The 19682-nt window shown below is 52.7% G+C and overlaps 1 protein-coding gene across 3 annotated transcripts in view; it reads right to left on the bottom strand.

Moving 5' to 3' along the window:
* Window positions 1-19682, bottom strand: part of SFXN5 (sideroflexin 5) — a 118663-nt gene that overhangs the window by 19811 nt on the left and 79170 nt on the right. For 2 of the 3 annotated variants that reach the window (XM_039256896.1, XM_039256897.1), the window contains 2 exons: window positions 7526-7641; window positions 5478-5563 (listed from right to left, as the gene is read on the bottom strand). In XM_039256896.1, the coding sequence (XP_039112827.1) occupies window positions 5478-5563; window positions 7526-7641 (202 nt within the window). The remainder of the gene's footprint in view (window positions 1-5477; window positions 5564-7525; window positions 7642-19682) is intronic. The other variant, XM_039256898.1, reaches the window with a different exon arrangement.

The raw sequence follows: 19682 nt of genomic DNA, 5'->3' as shown, positions 1-19682 counted from the left end.
GCACCCACCCCCCAGGACAAGCTTTGGAGGTGGGATTCCTGAGCAGGAGAAGTGTATGAAAGTCTTCCCTCCTTGCCCTGGGTCCCCCAGCTCCATGATAGAAACAAGGTCTCCAGACAGAGTGGGGGCCATGCCCGCTGGCCAGTATACCTTCACCCTGTTGTCCATCAGAACTTCACATTTTGTATAAACCAGCAGGCTCTTTAGTGGAGACCACGAGCCATTCCACCTGGGGAGGCCTGGGGCCTCCGCCAGCAGGATGGGTGACTGGACTATTTGCCAGGGGGCGTTGGGTGGGCACTCAGCCTCCTCACGATGGACTGGCTCCTGGTGTGAGGAGGATATACTCAGGCTCTTGCCCCTCTCCTGCTGCAACAGGGCTGGCTATGGCCACAGGCAGGTAAGAGGCCCTCCTGGGGACAGGGCCTCATTGTAGGGGCAGGCAACCCCCCCCCCAAAACTTCCCTTCCTGGGACAATAGCTCCTGCTTCTGAGCAAACAGCAAAATTAGGAGCCATAGTTCTCAAACTCTGGTGTCTGGGCAACCGCTTAACAATGCTGACCCCCAAGGGCCCCTTCCCCCACCCCCAAGATCCCCATTCAGTTGGTACCATACCTGGGAATCTGCATTTCAAACAACCTTCCGTGAGTTTAAAACAGGTGATCCCCGGAAAACCTGGCCCAGGATGTTCCTACTAAGGTGCAAATAAAGCTCCACTTATTTGTAAATTCTATGCAAATAAAAGGCCCGGACACAGTAAGTGCTCAGTAATTTTGTGTTATTATTGCTGTTATTGCTCTTGTTATGTGCAGGAAGGAGGGAGGATCCTAGGGCTACCCTCTAGCCCTTCCCACTGGCCCAGACCCCAAGACCTGTCTAGCCGTTAAATTTTTTCTTTTTTTTTTTTAAATTTATTTCTAGAGAGAGAGAGCGTGAGCAGGGGAGGGTCAGAGAGAGAGGGAGTCACAGACTGAAACAGGCTCCAGGCTCTGAGCTGGCAGTCAGCACAGAGCCCGACGCGGGGCTCGAACCCACGAACCGTGAGATCATGACCTAAGCGAANAGGCTCCAGGCTCTGAGCTGGCAGTCAGCACAGAGCCCGACGCGGGGCTCGAACCCACGAACCGTGAGATCATGACCTAAGCGAAAGTTGGACGCTTAACCGACTAAGCCACCCAGGCGCCCCATGTCTAGCCGTTAAATTAAGCCTGAGTTGAGACGGGGCAGTTTCACAGGATTAAGAGCAGGAGAGGTGAGCCTCATATCCTCCATGGGCTCAGCCCAAGGCCTCTGGGCTTCCTTGGGCGTCACAGAGGCGCCAGGCTTAAGGCTGACATGGGCTCTGAGATCATTTGGACTGAGATCAACTTCTCCAGCAGGACAAGGAAGTGGGGTACCTGGGCTCACTCTCCAGGCTTACACAGGAGGCCCCCTGCCCTGAAGAGGCTGTGGAGGGTGGGGCGCCTTCCTGCCTTGTAGCAGTGACTGGGACCTCAGTCTCTGGGAGGGGATAGGAGGGGGTGAAGTCCCTGGAGGCATACACTGGAGGGTCACCAAGGGCCTGGGGGGTGACAGGGAGAAAGAGCGAGGCTCCTTCCCTGGCAGGTGAGGGACAGGCCATGGGCTCAGTCCCTGGGCACTCCTGGCAGGGACACTGGACAGCCTCCTTCCACATGGGGCTGTGACCTCAGCTCCTCTCTCAGGGGTGGCTGGCTGAAATCTGCACTGGAAAAGGGGTCCAGGAAGCCCCAGGCCTGTGCTCCTGACTCAGGAAGCAGGCAGCCTCAAGACTTAAGCCAAACAGGAACCCCTGAAGTCCCAGCCCTGAGCAGGGAGAGTGAACGCAGCAGGACGGGGGAGGGGAGGAGGAGAGGGAAATGGCAGGGAGGGATCGGAAAGGCAGCTGGGGGAGTTGAAATATGCAGATGGAGAGATGTGCGTGTGTGCGAATGCCTGGAGAAAGGAAAGACCCGGAGCCCAGGGAAGGAGGGAGGCTGGGGAGCAGCCTCAGGAACCACTGGGGAGGATGCAGTCTGAACCCTTACCCGGCTGAGACCCTGCCTGGCTGGAAGGCGAACTCCAGGGGTAGGGGTGCAGGGCTGAGGGGAGAGAGCCACTGTACCTGCCTCTGAGTTGGCGGGATGATGGGGAGGATGGATCTCCCAGCCCTGGGACCAAAACCAGCTTTCTCCTCAGGAGGGTAGAGCTGGTGTGTGAGCCCTCGGCCCAAGGGAAGGGGCAGTGGAGAGTGAGGGGAAGGGGTGTGTGTGTGTGTGTGTGTGTGTGATGCACACCCTCCGTACTCTGGGTTGGGGGTGGCGGCTCCTCTGCTTCAGACTTGAGACTTTCTCCCTTTCAGTCTCAGAGACAGGGACACCTGGACAAGCTGGGCTCCCACTCTCATGCCAGCAGGAAACCTGGGGACCTTGTCCCTGAGTGCTCCTCCCAGGCAGGGGGTGCTGAGGACAGAGGCAGAGCCAGCCGGGCCCTAGCCATGGCACCACCACACCCGCACCGCGACAGCTTGTCTCCCCGCAGCCTCCCCGCCATGCCGCACACTCCCTCAGCACTTGGAGCAGTCTTAGTTTGCACTCCATTAATTTGCAAGTAGGCTGCTTTGTAAGTGTTCTTTTGTCTTCTTCCCCTGGCTGTCCTGACTCTCTCACCCAACTAGGCTCCTCCACCAGCCGTCTGGGCAGAGGCCCCGCTGCTAGCACCCCTGCGTGTGGAAGGCTGCAGGGTGTGCGTTGGGGCCCTGCAAAGGCTCCTAGCCCACAGGGCGGTGAATGAAGCGGGCAGTGCCGTCATTCCCCAGGTGGGAGACTGGGGCTGAGGGACTCTCCTCCACTAGCCCGGCCTGGGCCTGGAAGTGCTGGCACAGGAACCCCGATTCCGTTTTGCTATCAGAATCTCTGCCGCCACTGCTACCCAGCTCAGCCCCTCCTACCACACAGTCCTGGGGTTCCCCGACAGATCGGAGGTTAGTACGTCTTTGAGGGCACAAACTGGGTCTGGATATTGCTGAGGGATCCTGGGCTGGACTCTCTCTCCTCCCCAGGGGCCCTCTCAGGAACTTCAGAAAAGGACTGACCAAATACAAGGCCACCAGAACCAAATGGCCTGCTTGTCTCTGCCTACCTGGCCGGCTTCTCCGGACTCTGAGCTGAGCCAGACACACGGCCTGTGTGCAGATCCCAGGCTGGGAGGTTCAGAACTAGAACAATGCCACCCAGCTTCCCAAAGCTACTCACGTCCCCAGACCAAGGGGACACTAGCCATCACTCCACTTTCTGCAAACCCAACTCAGATGCCGACTAGAAGGGCGTCACAGACGTTTTCCCGAAAAAATTCCAAGCCTGGGATTCAGTAGCCTTGAAGCCCTACCTTCCTCATTTGCCTGGTAGTCTCCTCACGTGCACTTGTGGTCACCAGTATTTGGGACCAGCCTCAGCTTAATGAGGCAGCTACAAACAACAGGGGCCGGGGCACCAAAGCTATTGCTCTCCCAGGATCTGTTTCTTTTTGGAACTCCCATACGGGACTGATTTTCTGCAATCCTAGTGTTCAACACACCACACCCCTACCCAGGTCTTCCCATGACTCCCCCTCTTCCATGGTGAGGAAGGGACCATCTCCTTGGCTGGACACAGGACCCCTGATAAGCCAGCCCCAACAAGCTCACTTTCCTTCTGTCTGGTTAGAGTCTTCAGTTTCCGGAACAACAGACCCGCACCTCATCCAGAAAACCCGCTTTCCACAGAAATCCTACCCTTCTCTCGGAGTCAGCAGCATCCCTTCTCCTGTGGACCAGCCTTCCCTGCTGATGGGCCCATAGTGTGCCTCCAGTCAAGATCACCTTGGCCCATTTACATACTGCCCAGTCCCACCTGCAGCTGACTTGCACATGGGTCATGGTCGGCTCTCTTATCAAAATACAGGCTTCCTGAGACCAGGACCCCACACCTGCTCCTCTCCTATCTCCATGCAGGGCAAGACCCAAAGAATCACAGATTATGTGATCTGAAGACCCAAGGCAGCCTGAGTGGTAGGAGCCTGAGCTCCTGGACCACTCCTGCCTCTGTCGTTTCCTATTGGAGAACTATAGGCAGATGGGGTAACTTCTTCTCACCTTGCTTTCTTCATCTGTGAAACGGAAATGTTACACTTACCTCACTGTACCGTGCGATGGTTAAGTGAGAATATTCATTCAACAAACACTAAGCATCTACTACATGCCAGCCCCTGTGCTAGAGGCCGTGCAGGGCAATAGATGCCAAGAATGGATTGGCTCCATGGAGATTGCATTCTAGTGGGCCAGATGAGAGACAACTAGATAAAGGGTCTGTGATGTTGCTAGGTGCTATGAATAAAAATAAGGTGATGGACAGAAGAGGGAGTCATGGTGCTGTTACCTCCGTGGAGTGCTCAGGGAGGGGCTCTCTGAGGAGACAGTGTTTGGGCAGAGACCTGGCTAGAGAGGACTGGCATATAGTACGTGCTTAATAACTGTTAGCTGTTATCACAACTCGTACTGTGGGAATAGGAAGGTCCCCAAACTGGGGAGAAGCCCCTGCTCCAGAGCCCCAGGTAGAGTGTCCCTAACCCTGACTTTATGCCCTGAGGCGCCCCCTCCTAGGCTAGGCCATCAGGAAGGTGAGAGTGGTCACTGCCTCCCTTTGGCTTGTGTGAGCTCGGGTCCGCACCTCCAGACTTGCGTTCACCTTGCTGCCCCCGCCCGGAGCCCTTCCCTGCTCCTTGCCGTCCTCCCAGACGCACACTCATCCTCAGAGCCTGCCCAAGCCTGCATGAAGATCAGCTCCGGCTCCTCCCCTCGTCCCCTCAGCCTGCCCTCCAGTAGCTTATCTGTCTTCGCGATTCAACCTCACGCTCATTAATTATAGGCTCACTCTATTGGTGCTCTTACTGCTCTGTTCCCTGGTACCTTTATAAGATTTGTCATGACAAATACGTGTTCTCAGAATGTGCCTCTGCCGAAGGCAGGGAGGTTAGTACTATTTGTATTTTATAAACGAGAAACTGAGGCTCCATGCGGTATTGAATTGCCTCGCAGTGGATGCCTGAACATGGAGGTCCTGCCCCCAAATCTAGTCTTCCTACCACAACCCTCAGACTCTCTTCACAACTGGTCCTGCGCTGCACGAATAGAGCACATGCACGCACACATGTGTACACACACATGCACATACACACGCACACCCCAGAAGCATTAGCTCTCAGGGCAGGGCCAGTGTCATCCATCTGGACATCCGTCCTGGCACCTGGCGCAGGGTCCTGCAGAGTAGAAGTCCACGAATGCTCATGGCACGATTCCGGTAACGCTGCCCGGGAGAGTCCCAACAAACTGGTGGGGTGGGCTCCAGCCGCTCCCCTGTCCCCTGCCCTGGCCCAGCTGGTTCCCCTTCTCGTGCACCCTCCTCCCCAGCGGTGGCCCCCTCTCCTGGCTGCCCCAACTCACTTCTCCAGCATGGACATGACGATCGGGGGTAGCACCAGGATGGGCATGGGGAGGACCACTCGCGTCAGCGCCGTCTCGAGCAGGGCCTGAGGGGCAAGCAGAGGCTGTGGTGAGCAGAGAGCTCCCAGGGGGTGGGGGACAGCCACCTGGCGGTGAACCCCTCCTCAGGAGCCCCCAGGTGCGTGTACTGCTGCTAAGCACATCTGGCTGAATGGAATAATTCATGGAATTGCTCACAAAGCCTTATTCCAAACAAGAGAAAAAAGCCACCCCCATCTTCCCACCACACACATTTGAAAAGAGCAGATCTCTGTCACCTGCCGTCTGGGGGGGGAGGGGTGGCAACACAGAAGCGGCCCCAGGAAGGGGTCTGTGCCCAGGGAGGTGCCTCAGTGGCAGGAGCAGGGGCTGGGGAGGAAGCATATGGAGGACTTGAGATGCTCTGAAAACAAAGCAGGAGCTGGAAGGACCAGAGCAAACAGCTGGGGCCTGCTGAGCCGCGTGAGGCTCTTGGTGCTGAAGGAGGACAGAGATTCTGGGATTTACGTTTTCTTTTTTTCTTTTTGACACCGCTTACAGACAAAAATTTTAAAGGTCTTGCCTCTCCTGGCTCTGGATGAGAGCCTTCTTAGCGACAAGAGGTCGGCTTTGTAAGCGGGAAACACTTCTGCTGAGTGTCTGCTGTGTCTCCATGTGGGGCTGCCTGGGTCTTTGCTCTGCGGGTTCTCCTGGGATTCTTGGGGAGCCAGGGCATGGTCAAGGCAACAGCTCAGAGGCACTTCTGCACTCTGATGGTCGCTGTGGGGAGTTCCTTCAAGGCCATGGGCTCCTGGCCCTGAGAGAAGGCCCAAGGAATGGCTCATAGCTTATAAGCCCTGGGAGCCTTCCTCTAGACAGCCAGCATCATGAGGAGAGTTACCGAGGTCGGCCTCGTTCTCAGGGGAAACACTAAGGTTGGATGGGAGGTTGGGGTCGGGTAGGAAATTGAGGCCAAATCCCCTCCGATGATGGATAGGTTCAGGGCTAAAAATGTCTTCCAGGAACCTAGGTCTGTCGTGATCAGCCTCTGGAAGGCCTGGGAGAAAGTCCCTCCAGTCTTCTGAACAGGTGTGGGAATGAGGGGGGCCCAGCGCCAGCACAAGAAGCTGAGGCTGCAGTGCTGGCACCAGCACCCCCGGGCCCTTTGCCCCCCACAAGCCTTGGATGGTCACTCATGTTCTCTGAGACCAGTGGGGAGGGGAGGGCTGGGACAAGGCAACGGTTCTTCCCACATCAGAGGATTATGGAGAGGGCCTGATGGATGGAGGTGAGGCTCGGGGCCCATCGGGAAAGCTGATGAGGGACAGTGGCTGGAGATGAGGCAAATGCTCAGGTACTCATGGCAGACTCGCCATGCCAGCACTCAGAGGCCAGAGCAACACCAGCCACTAATCACCACTAGGATGAAGGCTGAGAAAGCATGGGGAGATACACAAGCAGACTGGAATTTTCTAAAAAATTCCAGGTGCTGGTGTGGGTGAGGCTGGTGAAATGAGAGGTGAAAGAGGGCCTTCTTGTAGCAAGATATTCTTTCCTCAAAGCCCCACCTTGGCCACACTCAGTCCCCGGTGAGGTGCCACCTGTAGAAGCGGCCATTAGCACAGAACCACGAACTACCTGCTCCCATACTTCCTCTTCTTGCCTGGGAGGCTCTGAAAGCCCAGAGAGCAGGGCCCTAGGTCCCAGGGTGGGGGAGAGAAAGCTCTGTGGGGGAGGGGGGGTCTCCTCTGCCCTTTCCAATTAACAGGTCAGAGAAGCCAGGTCCTGTGGGGCTGTCTTAAAGTGGCAACGAGAGGGCAGATGGAGAGAAGGAAGGACCGTGCAGGGACAGGTGTGGCTGGGGCCAGACCTGGAGGCCCAGGGCTCATGCAGAGGGGAGGCACGGTGGGACAAGGAGGGCAGATCAAAAAGAGAAAGCAGAGGTGCTGTGTACAAGAAGCCCCTGAGCAACGAAACCCTCTCCCTGTCGCTGGCCTCCCCACTGTCCCCTGAGCCCCCGGATGACCCACATGTCTGGCTGCAATCTTGGAGGAGCCCACGAGGTTGCCATCACCATCCAGGACATCGATCCCTTCCTCCAGCTCCCCGTACCGCATCAGGACCACGTTGCAGATGTTGGCACTGGCTGGAGAGAGAGAGGGGAGCGGGGGGGGGGAGGGGCGGGAGGCAGGGGGACAGGAGTAAGAGGGAAGATGATATTCTGCCTGGTGGAGTAAAGCCACCGGGCTGCACCCAAGCCTCCCCATCCCAAGCAGCAACAGTCCTAAGTGCCGAGTCTGTGTTCGGTGGGTGAAGGTTCGATTCTGCTGCCCATCTGCCCACCAGCCTGCTGAGGGATCTGGGAGCCCTTGACGACCTGGTGAGCAAAGGCGGAAAATAACCAGCATGAGAAGAGGAAGGGGGGGAGCTAGAGAGCAACCAGCTCTCAAGGGAGCAGCTTTCCTTTCCTCAGGGGTGGGCCTGGCAGGCAGGCGACGTGAATGCCCCCTCTGGGAGGGCTCCCTGGCTTGAAGATGCCTCGCCAGTACCTGATGTTCCACCATCGGGCTGCCTTTCTGGGCATTGTCTCAAAATGGCAGCCCCCCATATCCAGCCCTTTGCTCCTCAGAGTGAATCGGGTTCCCAGAGATTTGCTTTCTGACTGCAGGTGTCAGAGCAGGCAGGAACCTCAGTGCTCACCCAGCGCCGCCCCCTCATCATATGGATGGAACAGTGAGGCTCAGGGGAGGGGGGTGACTTATCTGAGGTCACACAGCAAAGTGGGATGGAGCTAACCCTTTGGGTACGCAGAAGATGGGCAGGTTTGGGGCTAGGGGGCCGGGGATGGGGTCAGGGGGAGCTAAAGGCCGACCTTCTATATTCTCACTGCACATGGCTGGGTTCCCTCCCTTGGCTAGGAGATCATGACAGACCTGGGCTGAAGGAAGGGTTCCTGGCTCCTTCGTTAGACACTGGATGCCAGAATTTGTGGGCCACCCATCAGCCGGTGACCAGCCCCAGGTGTGCCCCTCTGCTCCCCTCACCCGGAACTTGCGGAGCTGGGCCTGGGCCTGGGGCAGGATGGGTGAGTGTGCTGACCTTGCCTGACCTCCTCCAACCCCGTTCCAGGATAAAACTGGGGGGACTTGAGGGTGGTGGGCGGGTGGGGAGTGGGGGGTGACAAATGTGGAGGCCGCCTGCTTCACTCCTCCCCCAAAAGCGCCTTGCTGTGTTTAAAGTTTTAATTTTTGCTAATTAATGTCAATTAATTTTGTATAATGAGTGTTTAATTTTGGGGAGTGTGTGAGCCTGGGAGCGACTGCAGTTCTGGGCTGTGAACGCTGATTAGCATCAACACCTGCTGCTTCCCCACTCCCTCCAGTGGGGGGGCACTAGGGTTTGGGGAGCCGCGGGGCTGCGGGGCCTAGTGGGCAGGTGCAGTGGGAGGAGGACCACAGATGCTCCTGGTGCCCGAGCCAAGGCTGGGGAGCCGGCGGTGAGGGTGCTCGCAGCTGGGGGACGGGGTTCTGCAGGTGAGGGGTGGCTTGAGGCCCTGCGGGTCTCTGAGTCTCAGTCTCCTGCTTCAATAAAGTGGGGAGGTGGAATAAACAGAGGGGAAGACCGAGAGGCTCTGCAGTCTTTGGAGAAGAAAAGCAGGAGACCAAATACAGTTTTAACATGTATTTACAGCACATATGCCATCCTTGAGTAGCTCTCGTGTTTCCACACGACTCTCAGGCGCAGTGGGAACCACGGGCAGACCTCTTCTGCACCGGGTCCCTCCTGGCCTCACAGCAGGCACGCTCACCACCTGCACGCCGGGGGCGATCTTGTGGGCCTCCGGCAACGTTTGGAGACATTTCTGATGATCATGACCTGGGGCTGGGGGTTGCCACTGTCATCTAGTGGGTGGAGACCAGAGGTACTGCTAAACACCCTACAATGCACAGCCCCCACAGCAAAGAATTATCTGGGCAACGATGTCAGCAGTGCTGATGTTAAGAAACCTTTGCCTTACACACATGCAGAGATTGACAGTAGTAGGAAGGTGAGTCTGAGGTAAAGGAGAAGTTGGGAGCCTAGGTTTGGGGCCAGCTGGGCTTGAGTTACAGTCTCTGCTCTGAATCTCCCCCTCCTCACCTCCAGAGGTGAGCTCCTGACAGCCTTGGACACTCCCAGGGTTCAGGTCCCAGAAGGGTCCACAGAGTGGCCTTGGGAAGCAGACACCTGGCCTGTGTGTTAGTGACATGCCCTCTAGTGGCGGCAGGAACACTCTGCATCCCTCACACCTCTGGGGCTACCAGGCTCCCCAGCTCCCAGGGGACCCACAAAACCACGGAAGAGGATATTGGGGTTTTCTGCCCTGAAAGGCATCGATCTCTGCCCTCTGAGAGCCCCTCACATCACTGCCACACCACCACTACACCACCACCGCCACTGCAGGAAAGCCATGGCCCAAGGAGTGCGGTCCAGGCAAGGAGCATCTGCCTGAAGTCAGGAGACGCCAGCTCACTCTGCGACCCGGAAGCAGCCGCCCTTACCAGCCTTCCCCGGATATAAGAAGAGGTGCTGCATTTAGCATCCCTATGGGATCTCTGGGCACCAGCTGAGCTCACACAGAATGTCAGCTTCTGCACCCATGCCCCCACCAGGTTCGGGGAAGCCAGGGACTCCTGAGACCTCTCCAGCCCCGTGCTCTGTGTGGGTGCACGTGTGTGCATGCACAGGCATAAGAGACAAAGACATGAGTATTTGGAGGTGGTGGTCAACCAGCTCCAGGCTCGTGGTGGCATCTGCTTGCTCTCTGCAATTTCCAAATGTAAAATGAAGCCACAGCAGACAGAGCAGGACTTTGGTTCAAACACAAAACCACTTGGCATGAAATGTAAGGCAGGAAAAGAAGTGAAAACCCAGTGTCCCTCCCCTCAGACAGCCAAGACAGTTTGGGCACGATGAAGCCCTCTTCTTATCGAAGCTTCCTGGATGGAAAAAAGGGAAAACCCTGAAAGCCACCCTAAAATGACGGCACCCCCAGGCTCCTCCCTCAGAACGCCCACCCTGCCTACTCAACTGGCGCATGCCCTGTAATATCTTCAGTTGACTGTACACTGGTGGTCCATTTATTGAACACCTGCTGTATGCTCAGGTTATTAGCCATCCTCATCTTTGAGCAATGAGAGCACCAGACCGTTTCAGTGATTTCATTTCCATGATCTCGTCCAGAACTTCCGTTTCTGCCGTGTTCCTTTCAAACCTCCCTAGTTCCTCCCATCCCACTCTTGGCAAGTCCAGCTCCCAAGTCATGAGCACTGAGAGCCTAAGCAAATGAAAAAGAGAGAGAGAGAAAGAGAGACCAAACCATAGGCCATGGGTCTCCTTTCTAGCACACCAGCAAGATCTATTATTGACAGTATCAGCAGGTTAATTAAGCAGTCTGTTAGTGATAATGTTAAGAAAGCTGGCACATTTTCAACTCGGATTGACACCATTCAAGACTCAGGCATAACTGATGTTGGAGAAGCTATGCTAAGAGATGTCATGGGATTAGAGAGAGAGAGGAGGGGGGGGGGGAGAGATCGCTTCATGCTGATGGCAAGCTCAGTGTCAAGTCCTGAGGAAAATATGCTCTTGACTGCTGCAGATGTTCTCACATCAGACCCATCGTGATGCAAAATCATGCAGATTGTGAACAGCTAATGAAGCACCCTGTGTAAAAGGGACAGCATGGGGAAGAAGAAAGAGCCGTAGACAGAAAGGCAAATGTGCAAAGTTCTCCAAACGAAGACTACGGGGGGTGTGCCCTCTGCTCTAGCACAGAAACAGACACATAGATCAACGGGGTTAATAGTCCAGAAACACACCCACCTGCAGGGGAAATGAGTTTGCAGTAATGCAGTTCTCTCAACTCACAGGAAAGGGCCATTCAAACATGAAGGTGAAGCAATGGGCTATTTGGCTATTCATGTGGGGAAAACAAAATATCTTAACTCCTTGGTTCTAAGATGCGTTTTCCCGTATTTTCATGTTTTAAAAATCCCAGTGGGCCTCGCGACGGACGTCGGCATGGGGGAAAGGAACCCTTACCTGCTCCCCACCGCAACTGCCTGTGTGTGTGTGAACTTTGCCACGTGGGGAGGTTCGTTCAAGTGTCACCTCAGCTACCCATAGCAGTCTGCACAGAATTTGAACTTAAACTTAGATTCCTAATTGTTGCCTAAAACATCTTTTTAGAACTTACACTATAATGGAGCACGGACATGAAAAGTTATTGTACATGCAGAAGATCGTCTGCCAGATACCAGGCAATGCAATTAAAGGCAGCAGAAATTGCCAAACCATAGATAGCTACCCTAAAGAAATGCTTGCCCATATGCACAAAGAGACATTTACAAGGATGTTAATTATAGCACTGTTTGTAAGAGCAAATAATTAGAAACAACCTAAATGTCCACCATTAGGGAACTCACACGGGAAGATCTCCAAAACAAACTTATATGAAAAAATGCTACCGAGTGTGTACAGGATGATTTACTATATGGAAAACCCCATAATTGGGACACACATACTGTGTGCCCATAAACCCACAGGTAATGTTTTAGAAGGTTGCATGCCTCACACAGTGATTCCCTTGGGAAGGGACCTAAATTTAGGAATTAGGGGTTGTTGAAAGACTTCCACTTTTTTTTTTACCCTGTTTTTCTAAATACCATTTGAATTTTTACAATGAGAATAGAATCATGCTTTACTTGTCTAAAAAAGTGAAAAGAAATCGCCAAACTTCCTAAAGCAGATCATAAAAATTTGACAGCCAGCAGGGATTGCTGTGACCTACTCACAGTTCCCACACTTAGGTATCTGTATGTGAGGATCTTCCTAAAGAAGCTCAGGAAGTTCAGGAATAGTATTTCCTTCAAGTAAAGAAAAAAAATGAAACCACAAGTATAACCAACTAGGAAATGCAGATGAAGAAGTCCCAAATTCTTTTACATGCTTTCAAATCATACTGTCAGTTTTAAAAGTGGCCAAAAGGGTCAAGATTATAAGCAGGGTTACAAAAAGCAGTGGTGGCCATGATGTTGTGTTTAACAACCGATGTCCAAAAGAGAAGTGGAAAAAATGAGGAAGGCTCAGACTCAAACTCTGTGATAGTGAAAAAAGTGACTCGGGCTGAATGTGTAGTGAAGGCCTGTTTATTCCTTCACACAAACAGGAAATACAGTTCTCTCCTCTTCGGAAAGGCTATTATATGCATGCCCCTTATAACTGCATCTGAGCATGGAGAAATGTGGCAGTCAATATCTATGAATCATATTACAAGAAATGGAAAACTGAGAAAATGTATTCTATGTGACAAAGAACTGCTACTACTCATCAATAGAAGGTCATGGTGACTGACTCCCAACAACCATTCTGCCCCCAGAGGAACAGTCTTAACTAATCGTAATAATCCTTCCCTTGCCAATGATTGATTGAGGAAGGGATATGTGGCCAACCCTAGCCAATGACAGATGTCTGCAGGGGACTTCTGGGGGATGTCTCCTCTCATCCAAGAAGGGGCGGCAGGCAGAGCCTCCTGTTCTCTGGGCAGTGGTGGGTCTGAATGCGGTGTTTGGAGTTGCTGCTACCATTTTAGGACATGAAAGGGGAGAGCCTTCCAATGAAGCCCCTGACAGAGCACAGAGGTGGAAGGAAGGGCCACAGATGCCTCACTCGGCACTTGCCCTTTGTGAAACATTCTTTGTAATACATTTTTTTTTTCATTAAAAAAATTTTTTTAAGTTTATTGATTTTGAGACAGAGAGAGCACGAGTGGGGGAGGGGCAGAGAGAGAGAGGGAGACAGAGAATCCCAAGCAGGCTCCACACTGTCAGTGCAGAGCCCCATAAGGGGCTCGAACTCACAAAACTGTGAGATCATAACGAAAGCTGAAACCAAGAGTCAGATGCTTGACTGACTGAGCCACCCAGGTGCCCCAGTAATACATTCATTTGTTAATTCAGCCAGTTTGGGTCTAGTACTTTTGGGCAAAACCATTCATAAAATGTATAAAAAGCTTCTTATTAAGAGAAAGATAGTCATCAAAATCACCCCAAAAATATTCGAGTAGGGATTCATAAACGAAATAGTCAAAATTCAATGAACACGAACTCAATCTTATTAATAGTCAAAGATAGATTTTTTAATTTAAAGAAAAATCAATCTGGCCTGAGTTCTTTGGATGTTTTGGAGACTAATCCTCATTGGTTAAATGGTTTACAAATGGCATGTGGCTCGTTTTCTCACCTTTTAGATGGAGTCTTCTGGCATACACTGTAACATGTACTCATATAAGCAATCCTTTCCCCTCTGGTATATACTTTTTGTGTCATTGAGAAACTCTACCCCTCCCTGTGTTCATCCATATTTTCTTCTAGAAGCTTTAACATTTTACTTTTCACATTTAGGTCTTTAATCTATCCGGAATTTATTTTTGTGTGTGGTATGAAATAGGGAATCTCCTTTTTTTTCCTCTCTGTTCTATTTGAAAACCTAACTGCCCAATAAAGTTAAGAAAAAAATTCTCACCCACCCTGGGAATTGGAAAAATGCAAATTAAAATGAGAAAAGAACCATTTCAGACGGACAAAAAATTTTCGAGATCGATAACACCAAATGTTGAAGAGGATGTAGGGAAACCAAAATTTAAACCTTGCAGGTGGAGTAAAAAGCCAGTGTGCTCATTTGGCAATACTTGGCAGAGCTAGGTCTGTGCACGCCCTCTGACGTGGCCATTCTATTTCTAGATTGGTGACTCTCAACACTGGCTGCGCAACTGAAACCAAATCTGAGGTAGGGTCCAGATCTCTGCATTTTTAAAAGCCCCCCCCCCCACCTCGCCAGGTGGCTGTTTGAAAACCTCTGCCCTGGGGCGCCTGGGTGGCTCAGTCCGTTAAGCGTCCGACTTTGCTCAGGTCATGATCTCGCGGTTCGTGGGTGTGAGCCCTGCGTCGGGCTCTGTGTTGACAGCCAGCTCAGAGCCTGGAGCCTGTTTCGGATTCTGTGTCTCCCTCTCTCTCTGACCCTCCCCTGCTCATGCTGTCTCTCTCTCTCTCTCTCAGAAATAAAATAAAAAAACATTAAAAAAAAGATTTTGAAAACCTCTGCCCTGGAGAGGCTCCCACTCATGGGCACAAGGACATACGTGTGTACAAGGTTGTTTAGTGCAGTGTGACTATGGCTGTTAAAAAGGATAAGTTGAAATTTTATGACTGCCCCGTAAAGGTGTCTAACATTTATTGAGGTTAAAATGCAGTTCGCAGAACAATAGACATGGTATGATCTCATTGGTATTAAATATATATTTATATATGCATATTTTTATTATATATAGATAGAATAAATAGAGATTCCTGCATTTTTAGATGTTTACTCGAATTTGGAGGGATATACACAAACGTACTCTATAGAGAGAAGTAGGATTGTTTAGCTTTATGAAACAATCATGTATTATCAGGAAAGTATTAGAAACATTTTTATTTAAAAAAAGAAAATTCCAGTGGTAGCCAGGAGACTTGAGCTCCCATTTGGGTCCGGACTGACACTGCACAGAGCTCTCCCCACACTACTTCCTCTGTCCCTCTCTTTTCTATTTTGTGGGTCATATGTGCCCACAGTGAACAATTCAAATCGCACAGAAGGGTAAATAACAAAACCAGTCTCCTTCCAACCCTTGACCCTTAGCTTCCTCTTGACCCTCCCCAGAGGCAATCACTAGCCAGGTGATTTACCAGATACGGTTTATGTATTTACAGTGGGCATGTATGTACATCACCACCTGAAACACACACACACACATTCACGCGAATCACACGAGAACACAACCCCACCCCTGCCTTTAGAGGAGGGATGATTATCAAATAGAGATGGACACCCTAATATTTGCTTGATTTCATGATATTCCCCAATATTCCACCTGAAAAGCAGTGCTATAAGACGCAGCTTTCTTTTAAATAGCTTGAGAATTTGGGGAGAGTTTCACAACCCATACTAAAGTGTCACAAACTCAGGACTGGGAATTTCAGGATTGAAAAATCAGCCTGTAAATTTAGGCGTAGGCTGACTCTGAAGTTCAGGATCTCTTGATAAAAGATTCCTGCTAACACATTCATCTTCTGGAAAACTCCCTTTTATCACAGCTGCTTCCTAGCTTGAAATTCTTCAGGGTTTGGTTCCCCATTAACCATAAGATAAAGCTCTAACTCTAAGCTAGCATCCAAGGCCCCAGTGGCCTTCTGCCCTTTCCTTTCCTCTCAACAAGCCAGGCCCGCCCCAGCCAGTCCCTCCTCCTCCTGCATTCATAACCCCCCTCACCTGCCTTGTGTTTCTCACCTTCTCTGCCTCTGGATTCCTCTGCTATCTGGATTTCAGAAGTTATAAAATCTCTGAGCTGGAAAGCCATTCATTCAATAAGCATTCACTGAGCTCCTACTGTATGCCAGGTCCTGAACGAATCCTCAAACAGGTGACCTGATCACACATGAGTGCCCCTCACAGCTTTTTGGACCTCGCTGCCCTTTGGACCCTTCTCTAACTGAGGGGTCAGGCAGCTCATTGCAATAACAGGCTGTCAGTTTTTCAGAAGATCTGCTACTCTTGTTGGGCTCCCACTTATGCGTTGAGCATCTCTTGAGGTGTGTGGAGTCCAGAACTAAACAGACTCCTTTATTTTGGGCTCTCTGTTTCTAGTCATGCGGCTCAAGTCTGAATGGCCCTCATCAGGGCCATACACCACATCGCAGACATATTCTGAGCACATGGCCCACAAAATCCTCGGATCTTTATCCTAAGTACTTGGGCCAGGTCAGGTGCCAGGCAAGCCGACATCTGCGCAGCTGCAAGCCTTACATCAAACCTTGAGTGATCTCAGATCCTGCACCTCTTGCCCATGAATTCACAAGCACTGCCAAGTTGCTATGCCTGTTCCTTGAATGCAACCCACAGTTATATATGACCAAGGCAGCCATAACTGAAGGGGACAAGACTGAAGAGAGAGCCCTAGGACACACCCCTGGAGACTCCCCTCAGGCTAATGTGGCCTCACTACTCACGTCCTCCAGAGACCTGATACACTCTGGGGGCCCATGTCATTTCTAGGGCTGCTCATGCTTATGGTACCCAGCCCAGCCCACTCATCCTTCCAGATCCAACCCAGAAAAGTTGGAGAATGTGCCCCGGATGACCTGGAGAGGTGGCCCATTGGTCATCTAGGCCTGACAACTAAACGAGTGGATGATAGTTAGTGAAAACTTGTATAATAAAAAAGAGCATTCAAAAAACAATCTTAAAAATGAAAAAAAAAAAAAAAAAAAAAAACACAGAATAAATCTCCAAGCAGCCACAGAATGTGGTCGCCTATGTCATCCTGGTGGGCCTCCACTATGGGTGCCCAAATTCAAAGACTTTCTGTCAAAGCATTCACTGAACAAACCCACATTGAACACTGTGTGCCAAGCAGAGAGAGCCTGGGGGTTGGGGATAAATGAGATCCAGTCCCCATCTTGGGGAGCTCACAGTCTGATAGAGGAGGCAGACTCAGAAAAAAAAAACCCAGGCAATTCCAGGTCACACATAGACACACACAGGGTGCTGTGGTCTAGCCATGATTGGGCCTACCAGGGAGGGCTTCTTGGTGGAGGTGGTCTCTGAGCCAAGAGGTGAAGGCCTGGCAGCCAAGAGAAGGCAGAAGATGGGGGCTGAGGTAATAGGAAGAGTGGAGAGTCCAAGCAAATAGGGCCGTGTGCAAAGGCCTGGGGCCAGTGAGAGAGGCAGACAGGAGGTCAAAGATTCACCACAGCTCCAAAGGAGTATGGGCAGGGACCAGGACAAGGAAAGGACCAGAGGAGCCGAAGGGCTGGGACACCACATTATCACTGGCCTGGATGGAAGGGACACACGTCATGAGGCCCAGGACACATCTGACACAGGTGCACCTCAGGGAATGAGGCACTGAGGAGGTCAGGACCAACCCTCGGGGCTCGGGCACACTGCCGTGGCCACCCTCCCGACGAGGCAAGCAGGGAGGCTTGAACACCAAGGGAGGAACAGTAAAGGGGAAATCAAGGACACCAAGACCCATGTGACCTGGGGGTGAAGCGGAGCAAGGAGGTGGGGTGCGGGCAGACGTGTGAACAGAAGACCTTCTCCCAGGCACTGCCCAGACATCCTGAAGAACGGACTCCCTGGTGAACACAGAGATTTTTTTCCTGGTGATGAAATCAGCTGTGACATTTAATGTAGGGGACTGCTGTAGACAGCGCAGGAAGGCGTTTCCCGGCAAAGGGATGATGAGGCTGGCATTTTGGCCCGTACGGGATGGTTATTACCCCGTGAAGGAGTCGGCTGGCTGGGGCTGAGGCTCCGGCCTCCTGTGAGGGAGCTCAAAGCCCACATGGGGGGTCTTGTCCCCTGCTGGGTACGGATTCAGTCAGGCAGATGGGGGTGGGGTGACCTTCAGGGCTTCCCACCCTGACTCCTGCACACACGTACGCAGAGCCTGGTACAGAGATTCGCTTGCCAGGTGCCACCTGGAGATCCCCACCTCTCGGCCCCTGGCTAAAGGCCCTGCCCAAGCATTCCTGACGAGGTGTGCCCGGTCCCCTCACCAGTGCCCCCATCACGGCATCCGTGACCTTGCATGCCCCCCACTGGCCACTCCTGCTAGCTCCCAGCCCATGGCCTCACGAGAAGGCTGTTTGTGGGGCCTGTGTGCCCTGGAATGGACTCTGCTCGTGGAGACTGGCGGGAGGACCTGGGGGCGGGGTTGTTTTTCCAATGCCTCCTCTACTGACCTTTAATTACGCTGTTTGCCCAGCTCCCCAAACCATTAACTCCCACCTCACAGCAACCATCAATTAATGGAGGGCCTGCTCCGAGCTCGAGCTCCTGAACACAATTAAGCGTGACAGTCCACAAATAAGAAAGAACTGGAGAATTAATTAAGGTCTAAACAAATTAATTACCAGTCCCCAATCGATTCTGATGCCAGCACACATGCTCCTGGGCTCACCGTCTTTCCTAACATCTCCATGTATAAATAGAAACTGAGATTTCCCACATGATTGCTGCTGTGGACCAGGGCACAGCAAGCCTCTGAATCCACCGTGAGGGAGCGAAGGGCTCAGGGAGCATCCTTGGGGCTCCCCCCCGTACTCAGCACACATGCGTGCACGCACACGCCTGCAACCCTGGCTGAGAAACCAGAGTGAACCTGGAGGTGGGGGGCTCCTGGGGTGCCCCTGGACCACATCCCTCAGTTTCTTGGCTGTTTGGGTGAAGGGTTATCCAAGTGGGCTTGAAGTAGCCTGGGCTGGGCCTTCATGGCCTGGGTGGTGGCCAGCTCAGAGAGTCTGAATTTTTTCTTCTGTGAAATGGGGATGGTTCGCCCTGCCTTGGATCCTCCCAGAGAGAGAATGTGGGGAGTGAGGGAACAGAGGTACGCTGGGGGAAATGTGGAGAGCTGTGGAGCCCCTACAAACCCAGGGGAAGCCTGCAATGTCTGTCACAAATATTCCAGAGGGAAGGGGCTGAAGTGGGGTCTGGTCCAAAGCCAGAGAGGGGTAAAAGCAGGGGAATCAGGTGGGGGAATGAGGTGTCCTGTGCCCAGAGTCTCAGGCCTCTCTCTTGGGCAGCACGGGGGGCCCAGTGAAGAGAGGTATCCTTTCAGCCTCCCAGACTGCAGGCTGGAACAGGGCAGAACTCGCTGGGCAGGGCAGTGGGAAGAAGCAGCTGGCATCTGAGAGCCTACTTCCCTGAGTCTGGATTCCCAGCCTGGCCAGGAGGGAGGGAGTAAGGGTGTGGCCTCTGAGCACAGGGCACACAGGCCCTTTCAGGACCGTCCCTCACCATGAAGGCCCCCTTCTGCTCTACTCCCCCGCCCCCTCCCCCGCTCCGGCCGCAAACCTCCACACACATCCCAACAACCAGGGCTTAATCTGATCACTTCCACTTGCCTCAACCTCCTTGCTATGAACACTTATGACTCGGTGAGTCCTGTCTCTCCATCAGGCCAAGGGTCTGAAGGGGTAAAGAACCCTCTACAAGGTAAATCAAATCCTAAGCAAGCTTCTCGATGGCCTTAACGATGTCTTCGCCTAGTCTGGCCTAGCCCACCATGGAAAGCAGGGTGAATGCCTGGAGGCACCTAGGCCC

This window comes from Hyaena hyaena, unplaced genomic scaffold (genome assembly GCF_003009895.1).
Source record: "Hyaena hyaena isolate Hyena2069 unplaced genomic scaffold, ASM300989v1 scaffold_591, whole genome shotgun sequence".
NCBI lineage: Eukaryota > Metazoa > Chordata > Mammalia > Carnivora > Hyaenidae > Hyaena > Hyaena hyaena.
Note: the sequence above shows the minus strand (reverse complement) of the source record. Positions and strands in the feature narration are given on the sequence as shown.